This window comes from Hemiscyllium ocellatum, chromosome 46 (genome assembly GCF_020745735.1).
Source record: "Hemiscyllium ocellatum isolate sHemOce1 chromosome 46, sHemOce1.pat.X.cur, whole genome shotgun sequence".
Lineage (NCBI taxonomy): Eukaryota > Metazoa > Chordata > Chondrichthyes > Orectolobiformes > Hemiscylliidae > Hemiscyllium > Hemiscyllium ocellatum.
Genome location: NC_083446.1, coordinates 13,086,518 through 13,105,139, shown reverse-complemented (window position 1 = coordinate 13,105,139; position 18,622 = coordinate 13,086,518). Strand labels below are relative to the sequence as shown.

General features: G+C 41.8%; 1 protein-coding gene across 1 annotated transcript; it reads right to left on the bottom strand.

Moving 5' to 3' along the window:
- Positions 1-1,808: 1,808 nt before the first annotated feature.
- LOC132836204 (zinc finger protein 229-like) lies at positions 1,809-14,632 on the bottom strand (the record flags this gene model as incomplete). The annotated part of the gene is made up of 3 exons (XM_060855533.1): positions 1,809-2,046; positions 4,374-4,488; positions 12,361-14,632. A coding segment is annotated over one exon (1,218 nt), but the record flags the coding sequence as incomplete, so codon positions are not given.
- Between the last annotated feature and the right edge of the window lie 3,990 nt (positions 14,633-18,622).

Sequence of the window (18,622 nt, the reverse complement as noted above, 5' to 3'; positions counted from 1 at the left end):
CTGCTTAATTTAAAACCAGCAGCACAGAAAAGGTTAATCCCATGTAGTAATCTGTAAAAATCGAGTGGCCAAAAATTATTTAAATTAAAAATTAATAACTTTATTTCTTAAAGTATAACAGAGAATAATTAACTAATCATTATTTACAATTTCTTTTTCTAATCTGTTACCCTCCCTTCTATACTAGTCGGATAAAACTCCCAATTAATATTTACAAAACAACACTTCTTATCTCAAAACCAGGCAGCTGTAAGCTCTTGTCTTCAGAACTTACTGTGTCTTTTCTTCTTTGGAATTTCTCCATCACAGGTTACTGATCGAAAAGGTACTTTTAAGAGAGACCTGTTTTCAAGCAGTCTGTTTACATGCTGGGCCATGGCAGTTCTCCTCCCAAATCTTCAATGTTCCCCACTGTTATACTCCAGAACATCAAATTGTATCATTGACCATCTTAAAAGCCAATATACTCAATTCAAACTTGATTGGAGTTTGTTACGTTTCGGGTTTAATTTAAATTGATTGGCCAAATTCAAATTTGTTTTTGTCTCCAAGCAACAAACTCATCAAGTTGTTTGACCCAGTGTTACATTGTTACCATTTTTGAGTACAGTTGATGCTGGGTCTGATAGTTTTGCTACTTTTAACTCTCTTGAAGGAATACCCACATCTTCATAAAACCTCCCCCCTTAAGAAAAAATGAACCATCATAATGAAATGATGGCTTTTTTTTAACTTTTTAAATACATTACTCCAACATACCAAAAACTTTCATATAATTTCACCTTAACTTCTTCCCATATAACTATATGAACATAAAACATTAAATAAAAAAATCTTATCTAAATTCTATCAGTTAAATCCACGATAATGCATCTGTGATTACATTCTTCTGACCCACAACATGTATGATTTTAAAATTAAAAGTCTGTAACATAAGACTCCAACGAAATAGTCTCATATTCTTATCTTTAAAATGCTCTAACAATGTAGGGGGATTGTGGTCAGTGTACACGTTGGGTCCGACACGTCATTCTTGACAGACACATTAAAATTCTGTAAGGCCTGTACCAAACTCAATAGTTCCTTTTTGATTGTGGAGTATTTCCTCTGGTGGATGTTGATCTTCTTCGAAAAGTAACCAACTGGCAGTTCAATCCCATCCTCATCGTCCTGTAGGAGTACAGCTCAAATTCCTATGTCACTAACATCGATGGTAACTTGAAAAGGTTTTGAAAAGTTTGGTATAGCTAAAACTGGTTTGATGGTTAATATCGATTTCAAATGGTCGAATGCCTCCTGGCATTGTTCTGTCCACCGAAACTTCTTCAGCAAATAGGTTAACGGTGCCACTACACTGCTGAAGTTTGGAACAAACGTCCAATAGAATCCGTTGAGTCCTAAGAGTTGAAGCACCTCTTTATTCTATGTTGGTCATGGAAATTCCTCGATGGCCTTAGTCTTTTCATTCCTTGGGGTCAACCTTCCATGACTGATGTTATGTCCCAAGAACGTCACCTCTGCTTTCACAAATTCCGTTTTATTTGAGTTTATCACCAGTTTAGCTTCTCATAGTTGTTCAAAGAGCTCTGCCAACTGTACTAAGTGATCCTTCCAGCACTTACTAAAGATCACTACATCGTCCAATTAGACTGCACAGTTTGTTAACCCAGTCACAACTCTTTTCATGAGTCTTTGGAATGTGACGGGTGCGTTCTTCATTCCAAAGGGCATTACTTTAAACTGATATAGCGCGTTTTGATTAAACGCAGAAATTTCATTCACCTGTCATTTACCTGACAGTAACCACGCATTAAGTCCAACTTGCTGATGTAACTGGCTTGTCCAACTTTCTCAATGCAGTCCTCCAATCCAGGAATTGGATAGGAGTCTGATTTTGTAACGGTGTTGATCTTCCGATAATCCACGCAGAATCGTTGAGTCCCATCGCGTTTTGGAACTAAGCTGATCAGCAAACTCCACGTGCTGTGGCTTGTTCAATGATGTCCTCCATGCGTATGGCCTCCACCTCCATATGGACCTGTGTGGCTTTGACAGGATTAAGCTGATAGGAGTAATGTTTTATTGGAACAGTATTCCTTACATCTACTTCATGTACAATAGCATTAGTCCTCCCCACCTGATTCTTACATATGTCCTTGTACTATAGAAACAAATCTTTCAACTCTATTCTATGTTCCTGAGACAGGTAGCTTACTAATCTACCCATTCCTCAAGGATTTCTTCATTTTTTAATCTCTGTTGAGGCACCTCAAAATCCATATCCTCTGGATTTGATTCTTCACTCTGTGGGGCAGTAACTAACATCTGTTTCTCCAGTTCTTTCTATCTAGTATCATACGGTTTCAACATGTCCACATGACATACCCAATACCTTTCTTTTCTATCTGGCATCTTTACTAAATAGTTCACCTGACTCAACATTTTCTCAGTTTGATAGGGACCACTAAACCTGGCTTGGAATGGATCTCCTACCATTGGTAACAGTACTGACACGTTATCCCCTTGGGAAAACACTCCCACCTTGGATCCTGCCAAATTATTCCCAAGAAAAACCCGAATTCCTCAAACTGACACTTTGTCAATCACTCCCAATGTAACTTTCCCAGTCTGAAGTTGGCACTCCAACCTGACCTTACAGAAGGAAATGCCAAATTTCTGTCCAAGTATCCCACAAACTACTACACTGTCAGGTAATAGATCAGAAACCGTGCATACTCATCCCATACTATCAGCGACTGATTAGATCCTGTATCGCTCAAAATAATAACTTCTTGTCCTCCCCCTGTTCTTTCTGAATAAACTTTACCCACAGAGGTGAATTCTTTGTAGAGATCAGATACTAACTCCATACCCAGCCCCTGCCTAGACTGTGTACTGTCCTGCAGCTCCTCAGCTCTTCTTGGGGTCTCCTTTATTACCTTCAACAATGCCACTAGCTTGGCTTCTTTTACCACAGTGCTTTTCTTTAACGACCAGCACTGTGTCTTTACATGTCCCACTTTACCACAGTGGAAACACTTGTGGCTTTTACTTCCTTTCCACCCACTTGTGCTTCTTTTTTAGCCTGTGGAAAACAATTACCAGTGAGCTCTACTCTTTGTTTTGTAGTGTAGGATCTCCCCTCCTCCCAACTTTCATCCCTCACAGGATGAAATCTGGCTGGAAGCTTGTTTTATGCACAGATGTACTCATCTGTGAATTCTGCTATCCTTCTCACTTCCTGAACTTTCTGTTCCTCTACATGAATTCTTACCATCTCTTGAAGTGAGTTTTTAAACTCCTCCAGCAGAATAATCTCTCTTAGAGCCTCCAATGTCCTATCTATTTTCAAATCACACAAACATCGATCAAATTGACTATGTTTAATTCTTTCAAACTCAACATAAGTCTGGCCTGGTTCCTTCTTTGTGTTTCTGAACTGCTGTCGATATGCTTCTGGTACCAATTTATAAGCATTTAAAATATCCTGTTTAACCTCTTCATAATCTCTTGACATCTCATCTGACAATACGGCACTAACTCTGCCTACCAATTTAGTCTGAACTAGCATTACCCATAAATCCTTGGACCACTCCATCTGCCTAGCCAATTTTTCATATGAAATAAAGAAGGCTTCAACATCTTTCTCATTAAAATGTGACAGAGTTTTGACAAACACACACACACATCACTACCGTTTTTAATCTCCATCCTGTTAACTTGACTTTGCTGACTAAGTCACAACTTCTCAAGTTCAAATTCTCTCTCTCTTATCTCTCTCTCTCCCTTTCTTCTCTCTCTCTTTGCTCAGCTAAGAACCATCTCTCTCTCTCTTTCCCTACGTTTATCTTCTAACTCCAATTTCCTCAATTGTAATTTAAGATTTTCTACCTCTACTGCACTTGTCTGTTTCTCTGACACACCTAAATGTTTGTGTAATTCCCTTACAATTTCAACTTTACTTTTGTTCTTGTTTAAACCCAAATCTAACTTATTTGCTAATTCTAAAAGTATGACCTTCCTTTCCTTCTAAACTTTCTTGGCAAATTTGAGAATCGTCTTCAACTCCCAGAATCTCGTTAGCAATTTTAAAATCAACCACAAGTCCCCAAAATTAAACAAATTGCCTCACCTACATTTTATTTAAAGATCTCGGACACTAATCTGCAAGTGTTTAAATCTGCTGGGAATTTTCATAACCCCAAATCTATTCAAATCTGTCTAAACTAGTTCAGATCACAGACCCGAGACCCCAATTTCAAGGGCTATCCCTGACTCCCCTTCAACAATAAGTGCAAATAGCTCACGGAGTTTCTTTCTGGCTAAGATTGAGACAATCTGAACAGCTGCCTCTGCTCCTTGCAGTCCCTTACCATTCTGTTCCTGAAGTTGCTTGGATTTCCTCTAACATCCTTTAGACAGGCTGCCCATCATCTCTGGTGATTGTGTGGCTAGTTGAAGCCTGTTCCCCCAAGTGGGAGTAGGGGCCTGGGGTGTTGGAGAGAAAGAGAGAAGGGTGGGGCCAGGTAGAATTGTGAGGAAAGCTGAGTGAATTGGTGAACCATCGCTGCACTCCTTCAATGGCAAGTATAACGTTCCTAAGGCAAGGAGACAGATCTGCAAACAATTATCCAGGTACAGTCACACCAGTGTTCCAGATATTTTTTAAGCAACCTGTTTAGAGATTTTATTACACTGGAACAGGTGGGACTGAGCTCAGGTCTTTTAGCTCAAAGGTAGGGATAGTGTCAGTGTCACAAGAGTCCCTCATGAGTATTCTACTCAATTTGAAGCTTCTGCAGCATGGTAGCTCAGTGGTTAGCACTGCTGCCTCACAGCGCAGTGTCCCCGATTTGATTCCATCCTCGGGTGACCGTCTGTGTGGAGTTTGCACATTCTCCCCATGTCTGCATGGGTTCCCTCTGGGTGATCTGGTTTCCTCCCACAGTGCAAAGATGTGTAGGTTAGGGTGAATTGGCCATGCTAAATTGCTCATAGTATGCAGGGATGTGTAGATTAGGTCCATTATTCAGAAGTAAATTTCAGATAAGGGAATGGGTCTGGGTGGGTTACTCTTCGGTGGGTCGGTGTGGACTTGTTGGGCCGAAGGACCTGTTTCCACACTGTAGGAATCTTAATTCTTAGCTGCTGTACTCACATCCTCTTGCCTTAAAGACCAATATTCCATTTCCTTGCTTGCTGTATCTGCACCTTCCAGTGGTCGCTTTGGACTTCAACACTTATCAATCTCCGATCTCCCTACAGTGTGGAAGCTGGCTATCCAAGTCACACCAATCCTCCGAAGAGCATCCCACCCAGAGCAACTAATCCCCAGCACCCCCCCCCCCCAACTTCCAGCCCCGTAATCCTGCATTTCCAATGGCTAATCCACCTAACCTACACATCTTTGGACTGTGGGAGGACTCCCACACAGACAGGGGGAGAATGTGCATACTCCACATAGACCGGCATGAGTGTAGAATCAAACTCAGGTCGCTGGTGCTGTGAGGCAACAGTGCTAACCTCTGCGCCATCATTCCAGCCACTGTGCTCTTTTGTTCCTCCTACCAAAGTGGACAATCTCACACACCTCCACATTGCCGTGCTGCGCTGTTGTCCAATTAGCCTATCTTAAGTTGCCTTGAAGTCTTTCATGCTCACATTCCCACTAAGTTTGCATTACAATATTATGACATTCCTTTGGAGCTGCTAGGACTTGGTCTTTTGGCTCGGAAGTAGGGACACTACCACTCCACCACAACAGCCCTCTGTTCCCTTCATTCATCTTTCTTTCTTATATATCTAGAAATGCTAATCACTTACAACTGAACAACTATTTCCACCACCAAATCATCTGTGATAATTTTCACTTCTTAAGCAATACCATTAAATCACCCATGTTTTCCAGTTGATTCTTTTACATGCAAAATATTGCTGACTACCAAGATGAGGGAGAGACACATCCAAATAATTAACATAGATAGTGAAGAGCTGGGGCTCATGTACCAATCCTTGTTGCACTTCATTAGCATGCCATCCTGAGAAGAACCTATTTATTGCTCTGTCTGCGTTAGGCCTGTTATACAGCATGGATAATGAGTCAATCCGACAGTGATTCCAACCTAAACTAGTCCTACTTTTTTTGCCTTTGTTTGGTCCATATCTCACCAAATGTTTCCTATTCATGTGCTTATCCAAATGCTTTTTAACTTATAACTGTACCTGCATTCACTACTTCAGCTGGCAGTTCATTCCACACAGGAACTACTCTCTAGTTTTGGACTCCTCTCCCCCCTGGGAAAAAGACCTTGACTATTCACCTATCATACCCCATATGATTTTATAAACCTCTATAAGGTCACCCCCTCAGCCTCCAATGCTCCAGGGAAGACAGGTCCAATTCAGCCTCTCCCTATAGCTCAAACTCTCCAATCCTGGCAACATCCTTGTAAATCTTTTCTACACCCTTTCAACTTTCCCATCCTTCCTATAGCAGGAGACCAGGATTGAATGCAGTATTCCAAAAGCGGCCTAACTAATGTCCTTACAGCCACAATACGACATCTCAACTCTTATACTCAATGCACTGACCAATAAAAGGCAAGCTTACTAAACACCTTCTTCACCACCCTATCTACCTGTGACTCCACCTTCAAGAAACTATGAACATGCACCCCAAAATCTCTTTGTTCAGCAACACTCCCCAAGATTGTATCATTATGTGTGTAAGTCCTGCCCTGATTTGCCTTACCAAAATGCAGCACCTCACAAATCTTAAGCTCCATCTGCCACTCATCGGCCCATCTGATCAAGGTCCCATTGTATTCTGAGAAAACCTTCTTCACTGTCCACTACATCACCAATTTTAGTATCATCTGCAAACTTACTAACCATTTCTTCTATATTCACATTTAAACTATTTATATAGATAACAAAAAGCAGTGGACCAAGCACGGATCCTTGTAGTACACCATTGATCACATGCCTCCTGTTCAAAAGACAACCGTCAACCACCACCCTCTGTGTCCTACACTGAAGCCAATTTTTTTATCCAAAAATGGCTAGCTCTCCCTGGATTCCATATGCTCCAACCTTGCTCACCCCAGTACACCATGTTGAACTTTGTTGAACACCTTGCTGAAGTCCATATAGATAATGTCCACCACTCTGCCTTCATAAATCTTCCTTGCCACTTCTTAAAAATACTCAAATTGATGAGACATGATTTACCATGCACAAAGCCATGTTGACTATCCCTAATCAGTTCTTGCCCTTCCAAATACATGTAAATCCTGTCCCTCAGATTCCCTTCCAATAACCTACCCATCTCTGATGTCAGGCTCATCAGTCTTTAGTTCCTTGGCTTTATCTTACCACCTTTCTTAAATAATGGCACCCAGTAGCCACCCTGCAGTCTTCCAGTACCTCACCTGTGGCTATCAATGATACAAATATCTCAGCAAGGGATCCAGAAATCTCTTTCCCAGCTTCCCACAAAGGTCTAGGATACACCTGATCAGGTCCAGGGATTTATCCACCTTTATGCATTTTAAGACGTCCAGCACCACCTCCTCTGTAATATGGATACCTCCCAAAATATCACTATTTCTCCAAGTTTTCCTAGGTCTCTGTGCGGAAATAACTCTACAACTACTGCCTGATCTGCTGAGTATTTCAATGTTCTCCATTTTTATTATTTAAGATTTGCAACATTTGGAGTGTTTTCTGCTCCCTGTGTTAACTTGACCCATAATCATTTTCAAAATGAGAAAATTAGATTACTTACAGTGTGGAAACAGGCCCTTCGGCCCAACAAGTCCACACCGACCTGCCAAAGCGCAACCCACCCATACCCCTATATTTACCCCTTATCTAACATTACGGGCAATTTAGCATGGCCAATACACCTGACCCGCACATCTTTGGACTGTGGGAGGAAACCCACGCAGACACGGGGAGAACATGCAAACTCCACACAGTCAGTCGCCTGAGTCGGGAATTGAACCCGGGTCTCAGGCGCTGTGAGACAGCAGTACTAACCACTGTGCCACCGTGCCGCCCACAAAATCTCTCATGTCATCGAAAGACATTCATTCAATCAGCTAGGATTTACTGCAGTTAAAAACAAACAGCTGAAACATGAAAAAAGGAAAACTTATTCGGAGATATAATTTGCACTGAACAATGTTGGACAAAATCAGTTCTAAAAATTAACTTGGTCAAAATCATTGATTTCTCATTTGCTAATATTGGTTTTGGGACTCCCATCAGATCACATTGGTGATTTTTGTTGAACTTTCTTTTAAAAATATTCATTGTTTATCTGCTGTGAAACCATGTAATGATTTTTTTCCAATCCACATTAGCCATACTTTCATAACTGTCTGTTTAGATTTAATACTCTAGTTTCAGATTGAACTTTTTTTTTCAAACTTGTGCAAAAATTCCATTGTACCTTGGTCACTATTTCTTTAAGTTTCTTCTTCAACAAGATTATTAATAAGCCCTTTCTCGTGGCATAACAGGAGAACTAAATTTGTCTGTGGCTTCTCAGCATATTGCTCCAGAAAAACTATCTTGAACATACCGGAAGAATTTTCTCCACAGCATTGGTGCTGTTTACCTTTAGTCAGTTGGTTGCAGATTGACATCATCCTGGTTACTATAATCTCCTTCCTACAACTAATTTCTTAATTGTACAGTGTCCTAAATTATTGCCATGGTTGGTGTCCTATAAACCACTATTACCAATGTTGCTGTCCTTTGCTGTTCCTTAGCTCTACCTGCTATATACTTCACTCCTGATCAGAGAACTTCTCTCACTAATACACTGAGCATCTCCCCCCCCCCGCCCAACCCCCGTTCCCCTTAACTTACCAGTGATACCCTACCTCCTTTGCTTTTTCTGCCAGTTTTCTAAACGTAGATACCCATTAATACTAATTTCTCAGATTTGGTCATGCCACAGCCACATGACAATTAAAATCATACCCATTTACTTCTACTAGCACCAATCACTATATGATTCAAATTGTATGTAGTACATTCGCCAACTTTAAGTACATTTATGTTGTCATTGGACAAGCATATGGACGTATATGGAATAGTGTAGGTTAGATGGGCTTCAGATTGGTATGACAGGCCGACACAACATCGAGGGCTGAAGGGCTTGTACTACGCTGTAATGTTCTATGTTCTATGTATGTGTATTTAGACAGAATGCTTTTAATTCTGTCTTTTTTAACAATATTCTTTTATTTGATTCAAGAAGTTCAATTACAGATTTTCTACTTCCAGCTTTGTTTTTATGCCATCTGAATTCCCTCTTAGATTTCCATCCCCCTGACTAGCTCATTTATAATTTCCCATAAGCACTGGCAAATCCTTCCAACAGGATATTAGTCCCAGTCCTGCTAAAGTACTTGTCCTCCTTGTACAGTCTCTATCTGCCCCAGAATTCCAAAACCATTCCTCATCCACTCTCATATTCATTCACTATTCAACGACTGACTGCTGCTTTTGTGTTTATTTCTCGCTGCTGAAAACAGCTTCCAAGCAAAGACTATTCCGTGTTGTAAGAATACTGAACAGTCTAGTTGGGTTTTTTTTTAGGATTTGGTTTGGTAGATCCCATTTCTCCAAAGAAAATAATGTGTAAAAAAATTCAATTAAATTCAAGAAAATAAGCAACAGGACTCTAGGATTAATTGGAAACAAAAGAAATTTTACTATGCACACTGAAAACTAAGACAAGCAAAATAGGTACAATGATTCTGTGAGATAATTATTCTAAGCCATTCACATTCTATATACATTTTATATCAACATGAGGAGAACGCAAGTTAACAGGTCAACTGTGGTTGAGCACCCTTTGTTAATTAGCCAATACAGTCAAGACCGATTCCACCCTGATTTAAGTGATACTGTAGGTCACCTAATTTAAATAAAAGTCTTATCTCCTTCACAAGGAATTCTAAAATCTTCACTTTTGAAAATCTGGCATTGAAATACACTCAGAGCCTCTCTGATTAGGACAAGCTGAAGGACTGCTCTTGCTTGGGTCAGTCAGTTTCTTACCCAGACAATGGGTTCCCCAGGACTGTTGAGACTGATCCTAAGTATTTATCAGCACAATTTCAGCTTTAAGAAATGTCTAGCTTCAGTGAGCTGCTGATGTATTTCTGGAAGATCCAATCTTTTTCAGCTGCAGACACTGCTTGTGGGCTTCTTTCAACTGCGCAGAGCAATCAATGGTTCCCAGGGCTTCTTTTTGATGTACGTAACTGTTTTCCTAGGCATTGAGTTATCACTTCATGGGTCCTCTCATAATAGCCTGAAGGCACATTTTCCACCTCAGCACACACTCAGCTCCAAACTGCAACTAATTTCTCTCAGCAAACACACATCAAGATAAATCAAAAACCAGAGAATCTTAAATTACACCCAGCTTCATGATGAGAATGCCTGCTCTGGGCTGTCTTTAACCTGACATTCAAAGGTTTGCTGAATGTATTTTATTTAATTTGAATTGTATGCAGGCTTTACAGACACCACATCACCAGCTAAGATTATGAAAAAAAGTTAGTTAGAATTTTTGCTTAAATATGGTTTTTATAGATAATTTAGAAGGAAGAATTAACAAGGTGAGCATTGGTCCTTTTCAATGCAAGTCTGGGGTATTAATACTGGAACGTAGAAAAAGGCAGGTGAACAGGCATTTTGCTTTGGTCTTCACTACAGAGGATACAAGGTTCCAGAAATAGTTGTAGATTAGGAAATGAAAAGGAGGAACTCAAGAAGAATGCATTCGCCAGGGAACTGAGAAATCATTGAAACCACAGTTAACAAGGTGTTGATCGATTTCATCCCTGGGACTTCAAAGATGTGGCGGGTGAGATAATTGACGAGTTGGTTCTAATTTTCCAGATTTCTGTAGATTTGAGGAGGTTTCCATGAAGAACAATGATTTTCCTTATTCAAAATAAACAGAGGAAAGATGTTAAACTAGTCCAAGATAGTGAGGCAGAGTCAACATTGTTCTGTGAAAGAAGTTGTGTTGAACCAGTTTCCAGGGTAGCCTTTTGGAAAAGTAACGTGCTGCACTTAAAAAGGAAATTCACAATCTAATAAAAGACTTTGATGAAGGGACAAAAGGTACAGTTGCTAAATTTGCTGACAACTCAAGGATTGTTGGGAAAATAAGTTGTGAAGGGGATAAGAAGAGGCTGTGAAGGGATATATGGGTTAAGTGAGTGGGAAAATGGAGAATAAATTTAGGAAAATTAGAAATTGTCCATTTTAGCAAAGAGAATTGTATTAAAAACATTGAAATAATGAGATATTACAGTTCTGTGAATCTGCATGTCCTAGTGTATGAATTGCAGATGGTCAGTATGCAGTCACAGCAAGTAATTGGGAATGTCAATGGAATAAGAGAACATTGAGAAGATTTGAATTTCTTTCCAAATTCAAATCATTGAATGACAGAGCTGTTGGCTAGGAAGAGTCAACCATATAGCCGTTGGTCTGGAGTCAACTGGAGGCCACACCAGACAAAACTGTCAGATTTCCTTCCCTAAAGGGCTTTAGTGAACCAAACAAGTTTTTATGGCAATTAACAGTGGTTACCATGGTTGCTATTCGGCTGGCTTGTTTATGCCTAATGATAAATTTAAAGAGGTTGTGCATCAGATATACAGGTATTAGTGAAATCACACCCGGACTAGAGAATCATTCAGCATGGAAACAGATCCTTCAGTCCAACTCATTTGTACCAAACAGACATCCCAATCTGATCTAGTCCATTTTCCAGCATTTGACCCATGTTCCTCTAAGCCTTTTCTAAACATATACCCATCCAGATGCCATTTAAATGTTGTAATTGTACCCATCTCCACCACTTCCTCTGATAGCTTGTTCTATGCACACACACCACCCTCTACATGAAAAGGTTACCCCTCAGGTACTTTGTAAGGTTTTTCCCTCTCACCTAAACCTATGCCCCCTAGTTTTGGACTCCCCTATCCTGGGGAAGAAAAACTTTGGTTATTCATACTATTCATGATCCTCATGATTTTATAAACCTCCATATGGTCACCTCTCAGCTTCTGACGCTCCAGGGGAAAAAGTCCTGGCCTATTCAGCCTCTTCCTGTAGCTCAAACTATCCAATCCTGGCAATGTCCTTGTAAATCATTTCTGCACCCTCTCAGGTTTGACAACATCCTTTCCAAAGAAAGGCCACCAGAATTGTACACGGTATTTTAAAAGTGGCCTCACCAATGTCCTATTGTGTACGGTATTAGTCACTTTATTTAATGGAGAATATAAATGCATTGGAAGCAGCTCAGAGAAGATTTACCTGACTAATCCCAGGAGGTTCTCTTCAAGCCGGAGGGTCACGGTTTCAAAATAATGGGTTGCCCATTTGAAGAGAGAGGAGGAGAAGTTTGTTCTGTCAGAAGATTGTCAATGTTTGGAATTGTCTTCCTCAAAAGGCAGTGAGCATATTTAAGGCAGAAGCAGAGAGTGTTTTAATCAGCAGGGAGATGAAACCGCAGAGGTAGATGGAAATATACAAAAATCACTTCAGTTATAAGCTTATTGAATGGTGGAACAGGCTGAAAAGGGCCAAGTGGTCCATCCTGCTTTTAATTCATGTCTGCACGTTCATATGTACGCAATGCAAACTCCTAACTAAGTCCCAATTCCTTCTGGGAAACCCCTCAGCTCTCTCTTGACCATTGGGAAAGGTGTTACTAGCTGTCCACAACAATTTGATAACTGGACCACTTACCTGGAGTTCGGCAGCCTTGCTTCACTCTGAATTGCTAACAACTGTTTGTATTGCAGCAGGATACTCTAGAACTGATGGTGCTCTTGCCTCTTCTTGATCAGAAACTCACTCTTAAAATACAATATCTGGCATTGAAAAAGACGTGATTTAAAATGTTTCACATTGTGTCTAAATTTACTGCATGTTTTTCCAGTTTTAAGCCCTATTATCTATGCAGATGTGCCACAGAGATTAACATTTAACTCATTTGCTCTGATTCCACAAACAATCAGCTCCTGAAAATTTCTGCTCATCAACCATTTCTCTCCAAATCAGCTTGGATTTCTGTCTGAGATTTTGCTTTCTTTTAATTTCCAAGCTTCAACATTCAGCTAGCACTTTCTGTTGGGATCCTGAAAGACTTTAGGGGGAGGAAGAAACTGGAGCCAATCTTTACTTGGAATCAATTTATTTACAGAGTGGAATTTTGGAGGTATCTCTCTCCTGACTTCATTCTATTGTGTCATTAAGTGTCCTTTTATATGCACTCATGTAACCATCCAATCAATGCACTCCACTAGTGTATACTTCACCTCAGTTGATACAACTAACACCCATGGTCACTGCCTTGAAAAGGTTTCTACTCAGTGTGGCTGCCACGGTGTCGGAGCAATGTGGATGACTCACTGAAGCCCTTCCCACACACAAAACAAATGAATGGCCTCTCTCCAGTATGAGCATGCCTGTGTTTCCGCAGGCTGGATGAATCAATGAATCCCCTCCCGCACTCTGAGCAGGTGAACGGCCTCTCTCCAGTGTGAACGCGTTGGTGTATCAACAAACTTGATGACTCAGTGAATCCTTTCCCACACGCGGCGCAGGTGAACGGCCTCTCTCCAGTGTGAACTCGCTGGTGCCTCAGCAGACTGGTCGATCGAGTAAATTCCTTGCCACACATGGAACAGGGGAATGGCTTCTCTCCCGTGTGAGCCATCTGGTGTCGCAACAGGCTTGACAACTGAGTGAATCCCTTCCCACAGATGGAGCAGATGAATGGCCTCTCCCCAGTGTGAACACGCTGGTGTGTCAGCAGGTGGGATGACTGAGTGAATCCCTTCCCACATATGGAGCAGATGAATGGCCTCTCCCCAGTATGAACGCGCTGGTGAGTCAGCAGATGGGATAAGTGAGCAAATCCCTTCCCACACTCCGAACAGGTCAATGGCCTCTCCTCCGAGTGAATTTGTTGGTGTTTGCACAAGCTTGACGAATCAGTGAATCTCTTCCCACACTCAGAACAGTTGAATGGCCTCTCCCCAGTATGAACTCGCTGGTGCTTCCACAAGCTAGATGAATAATTGAATCCCCTCCCACACTCAGAGCAGGTGAACAGCTTTTCCCTGTCATGTAATCGCTGGTGTCTCCGCAAGTTGGATGAAACAGTAAATTCCTTTCCACACATGGAGCAGATGAATGGCCTCTCCCCAGTGTGAACTCGCTGGTGTCTCTGGAGACTGGATGAAGCACCAAAACCCTTTCCACACTCAGAGCAGGTAAAAGGTCTCTCCCCAGTGTGAACCCATCCATGTGTCAGCAGGTCAGGTGCCTTCGTTAATACTTTCCCACACGCAGAGCCTGAGAATTGCTGCTCTCGTATGTGAACTCGCTGGTGTAAATGCAAGTTGGATAACTGAGTGAATCCCTTCCCACAATCAGAACAGCTGAACGGTCTTTCCCCAGTGTGACCACGTCGATGTGTTTCTAGCTGTGATGGGGCTTTGAATCCCTTCCCACAGTCCCCACATTTCCATGGCTTCTCTGTGGCGCTGGTATCTTTGTGTCTCTCCAGGTTGGACTGTCAGTTGAAGCCTTGATGACACACAGTGTGTGTATGGATTCACACTGCTGTAAACAGTGCGATGTGTTTTAAGCATGCGTAACTGGTTAAAGCTCTTTCCACAGTCGCTTCATTGGAGCACTTTCACTTAAGAGTGCATGAAGGTGTTTGTCTGTGTGCCTCACTGATTTTACAGCCACTCTGATGTCGAAAATTTTTTGAAGAGTGAATATACAATCAGTTCTCCTTCCCAACTTAAAGACCGGTGATCATCAAGTCCCAATGAATCAAGTGACTCTATCAGATCTCCAGGTGATGTTTGGTGTGAGATTTGTTTGCAAATCCTTCCCTTTTAATGTTCTGTAAAATTAATTAAAAGTCATTGCTGTTAGTCCAGGACAGAAATTTACAGCATACAGTTCTTTATCCTTTTAAATATTCTTTCCTCTCTCATTCTCCTAGCTATAAGTCTCCATACCACATACTCTCCCTGAATTCTTACTCCCTGCACCTAGTCTCAAGTGTCTTGAATATTACAACCCAAGTTGATCGACAGATCTATGGTTACCATCTCCATGCAATACATAGAGATATGAAGCTCATATATTCGTAGTACCAGACTAAAACTGTGTGCCACACACAATACTGATGAAGGGCTTATGCCCAAAACATCGATTCTCTTGCTTCTCGGATGCTGCCTAACCTGCTGTGCTTTTCCAGCACCACACTTTTCGACTCTGATCTCCAACATGTGCAGTCCTCACTTTCTCCCACAATACTGTACTACTCAATTTAGAGGTACATGAGGATTATAAAGAAGAACTTTATTTAGGCAATGAGTTGTCATGACCTGGAACACTGCCTACAAAGCTGGTGGAAGCAGAGATGATCAATGATTTCAAAACAAAATTACTCAGGTACTTAAATAAATGTGCAAGGCTATGGGGATTTAGAGAGCGAATAGGACTGATTGGATCGCTCTACATGAGCTTAGCATGAACTTATGTCACCATTTAGGTTTCTCCTGTGTCTTAACTACAAGTGGAAACAGTGCTGTAACCTGGAAATAACACTATAACTGGTTCAGTGAACTGGCCATGCTAAATCACACTTTTATGTTCACAGATGTGTGAATTAGCCATGGTAAATGCGGGTGTGGGTCTGAGTTGAATGCTTTTCTGAGGGTTGCCACAGGCTCGATGAGCCAAATGGCCTCTGCCTGCACTCTCGGGGTTCTATGAAGTATATGCAGGGCCATATTACAAGGGCCTGAAATAAAAGCAAATCTACTTTATGTAGGAACCGTAAATAATATGTCCTATAATATCACTGTGCTGCACATCTCTATGAGTCTACACTATGCCCCCTTAAATGCGGGGAACCGTTCCTTTATTCGTGAATTTCAGGAAGAGGGCCCCATCATTTTCACCAGCTAAATAGATGCGTCAAGCTGAGAGAGTAGAAAGGAATGACAAGAGAGAGACTTGGACCAACCTTTTCAGATTCTGCAGCTTCCCTGGATTCACTTCCTCTTCCTTCAAGTGAAGAATTTAACCACATGCTGAGGTCAGACCCAAGAAAGGGGATAAACATTGCCTTCCTTCCGGAAGCTGCTCAAAGGAGGAAGTTTCAATCTGATGCTCCAGGCATCAGTTCTATTGCGACGTCACAATAGGACCCTGTCTGAAGCAGCTAATAGGAATGAGGCTCCCTCCCATCTCGAGCAAGGGTTTCCAGGCAACCGGGCTCTGGCTCCGCCTCATGCAACGCGCGTGTTCTGGGCTGCGCTGACTCGCTGTAGTCAGGCGAGAAGTTCAGAGAGTGATTTTGTTCAATGCATTTCCCTTCAGCTTGCTGCAAGGTCAGGCAGTTTGACTTTAAACAGCACAGGAGCTCCATCAACACTGAACCTCCCTTTTGTGTCCAACATAGATTCCCTACAGCGCAAATAGAGGCTATTCGGCTCATCACGTTTGTACCGGACTTGTGAAGTGCACCTCATCCCGTCAAGTTTCATTTCACTTGGTTAATGCGGCGAACCTGCCTATTTCTGGACTGTGTGTGCGAGGAACTGGAGCACCCAGAGGAATTGAAACTGCCTACTTAGTGTTTGAGGCAGCAGTGCTAACCACTCAGCCACAGTCCCACTTTTAAATAAGAATGTGGGCATCGATCACGCTATCTCGTGTGCTAAGTGAGCGCTCTACCATTTGTGTCATTTCCTCCTCCCCCAGGAAGGAGGGAGAGAGAGGTATGCAGGATCTGGAGCTGGAATGAGGTCCATTCTCTGGGTGGGGGTTTGGTGAAGTGCTGCTGATTATGTGACCAAGGACTGACACTGAAACCCATACTGACTGATCTACTCCAAATACATGCTTCATTGATAAAGGCAAGAGTGTAGATCTACCAGCTGCTGTCTCATCAGAAATTCTGTATCCTGTGATCTTGCCACACTAGCTGCTTGATGAAGGAGCAATGCTCCAAAACTTGTACTTCCAAATAAACCTGTAGGATGAAAAACTGGTGTTGTGTGATTTTTAACTTTGTCCACCGCAGTCCAACACTGCGTGTATGGATACCAGTGATAGTTGGTCATTTGTTCTCAGGTGTTTTGACACCATGTTAGGTTTCATCAGTTAGCCTCCGGTGAAGCACGGGTGTTCTTCCCCACTTGCTATTTATCTGTCTCAGTTTGTTGTGGTGGGTGATATCATTTCTGGTTCTGTTTCTGAGAGGTTGGTAAATGGGGTCCAAATTTACATATTTGTTAATGGAGTTCCTGTTTGAATGCCAGGCCTCTAGGAATTCCCATGCATATCTTTGTTTAGCCTGTCCCAGGGTGGATGTATTGTCCCAGTTGAACTGGTGTCCATTTTTGTCTGTGTGTACGGAGATGTGGAGAAAGATATGAAGACCTGGGAGTTTGTGGAGGTTAACGGTGATATCTTGTGGACAGTCCATATCACAATGGAGGAGGTATAGGATGTCTTAGAATATGTGAAGACAGATAAATCTCCTAGTCCCGACCAGATATAACCAAGAACACAGCAAAAGGCTAGAGAAGGAATTGGAGGGGCCCTGGCTGATATTTCTGCATCATCGCTGGCCACGAGTAAGGTCCTGGAAGACTGGAGGGTAGCGAATGTTGTCCCCTTTCAAGAAGGGCTCCAAAGAGAAACCTGGGAACTATAGACCAGTCAGCCTAACATCTGTGGTAGATAATTTACTTGAGAAGGTTCTGAGAGATAAGATATATATGCATTTGAAAAGACAGGTTTGATTAGGAGCAGTCAACATGGCTTTGTGCGTGGGAGATCATATCTCACAAGTTTGTTAGAGTTCGTTGATGAAGTGACCAGGAAGATTGACGAGGGCAGGGCAGTAGAAAAATTCTATATGTATTTCAGTAAGGCCTTTGATAAGGTTCTATATGGTAGGCTGCTCTGGAATCCAAGAGAAGCTGGCAAATTGGATACACAATTAGCCTGATGGTAGGAAACAGACAGAAATAGTGTAAGGATGCTTGGACTGGAAGCCTGTGACTAGTGAAGTGCCTCAGGGGTTGGTGCAGGGTGCATTACTGTTTGTTATCTATATCAATGATTTGGATTAGAATGTACAAAGCATGATTAGTAAGTTTGCAGATGACACAAAAATAGATGGTATCATGGACAGTAAGGGGGTTTATCACAAATTGCAGCAGGACCATGATCAGTTGGGGAAGTGGGCCAAGAAATGGCAAATGGTGTTTAATATAGGTGAGTGTAAGATCTTGCATTTTGGAAAGTCAAATCAAGGTCGAAGTTTCATGGTGAATGGTAGGGCCATTCGGTGTGTAGTGGAACATAGGGACCTTGCAGTTTGGGTGCACAGTTCTCTGAAAGTGGAGTCACAGGTAGACAGAGCAGTGAAGAAGGCTTTTGGCACACTGGCCTTGATCAGTCAGGGCATTGATTATCGAAGTTGGGAAGTTATGTTGCAGTTGTACAGGATGTTAGTGAGACCGCACTT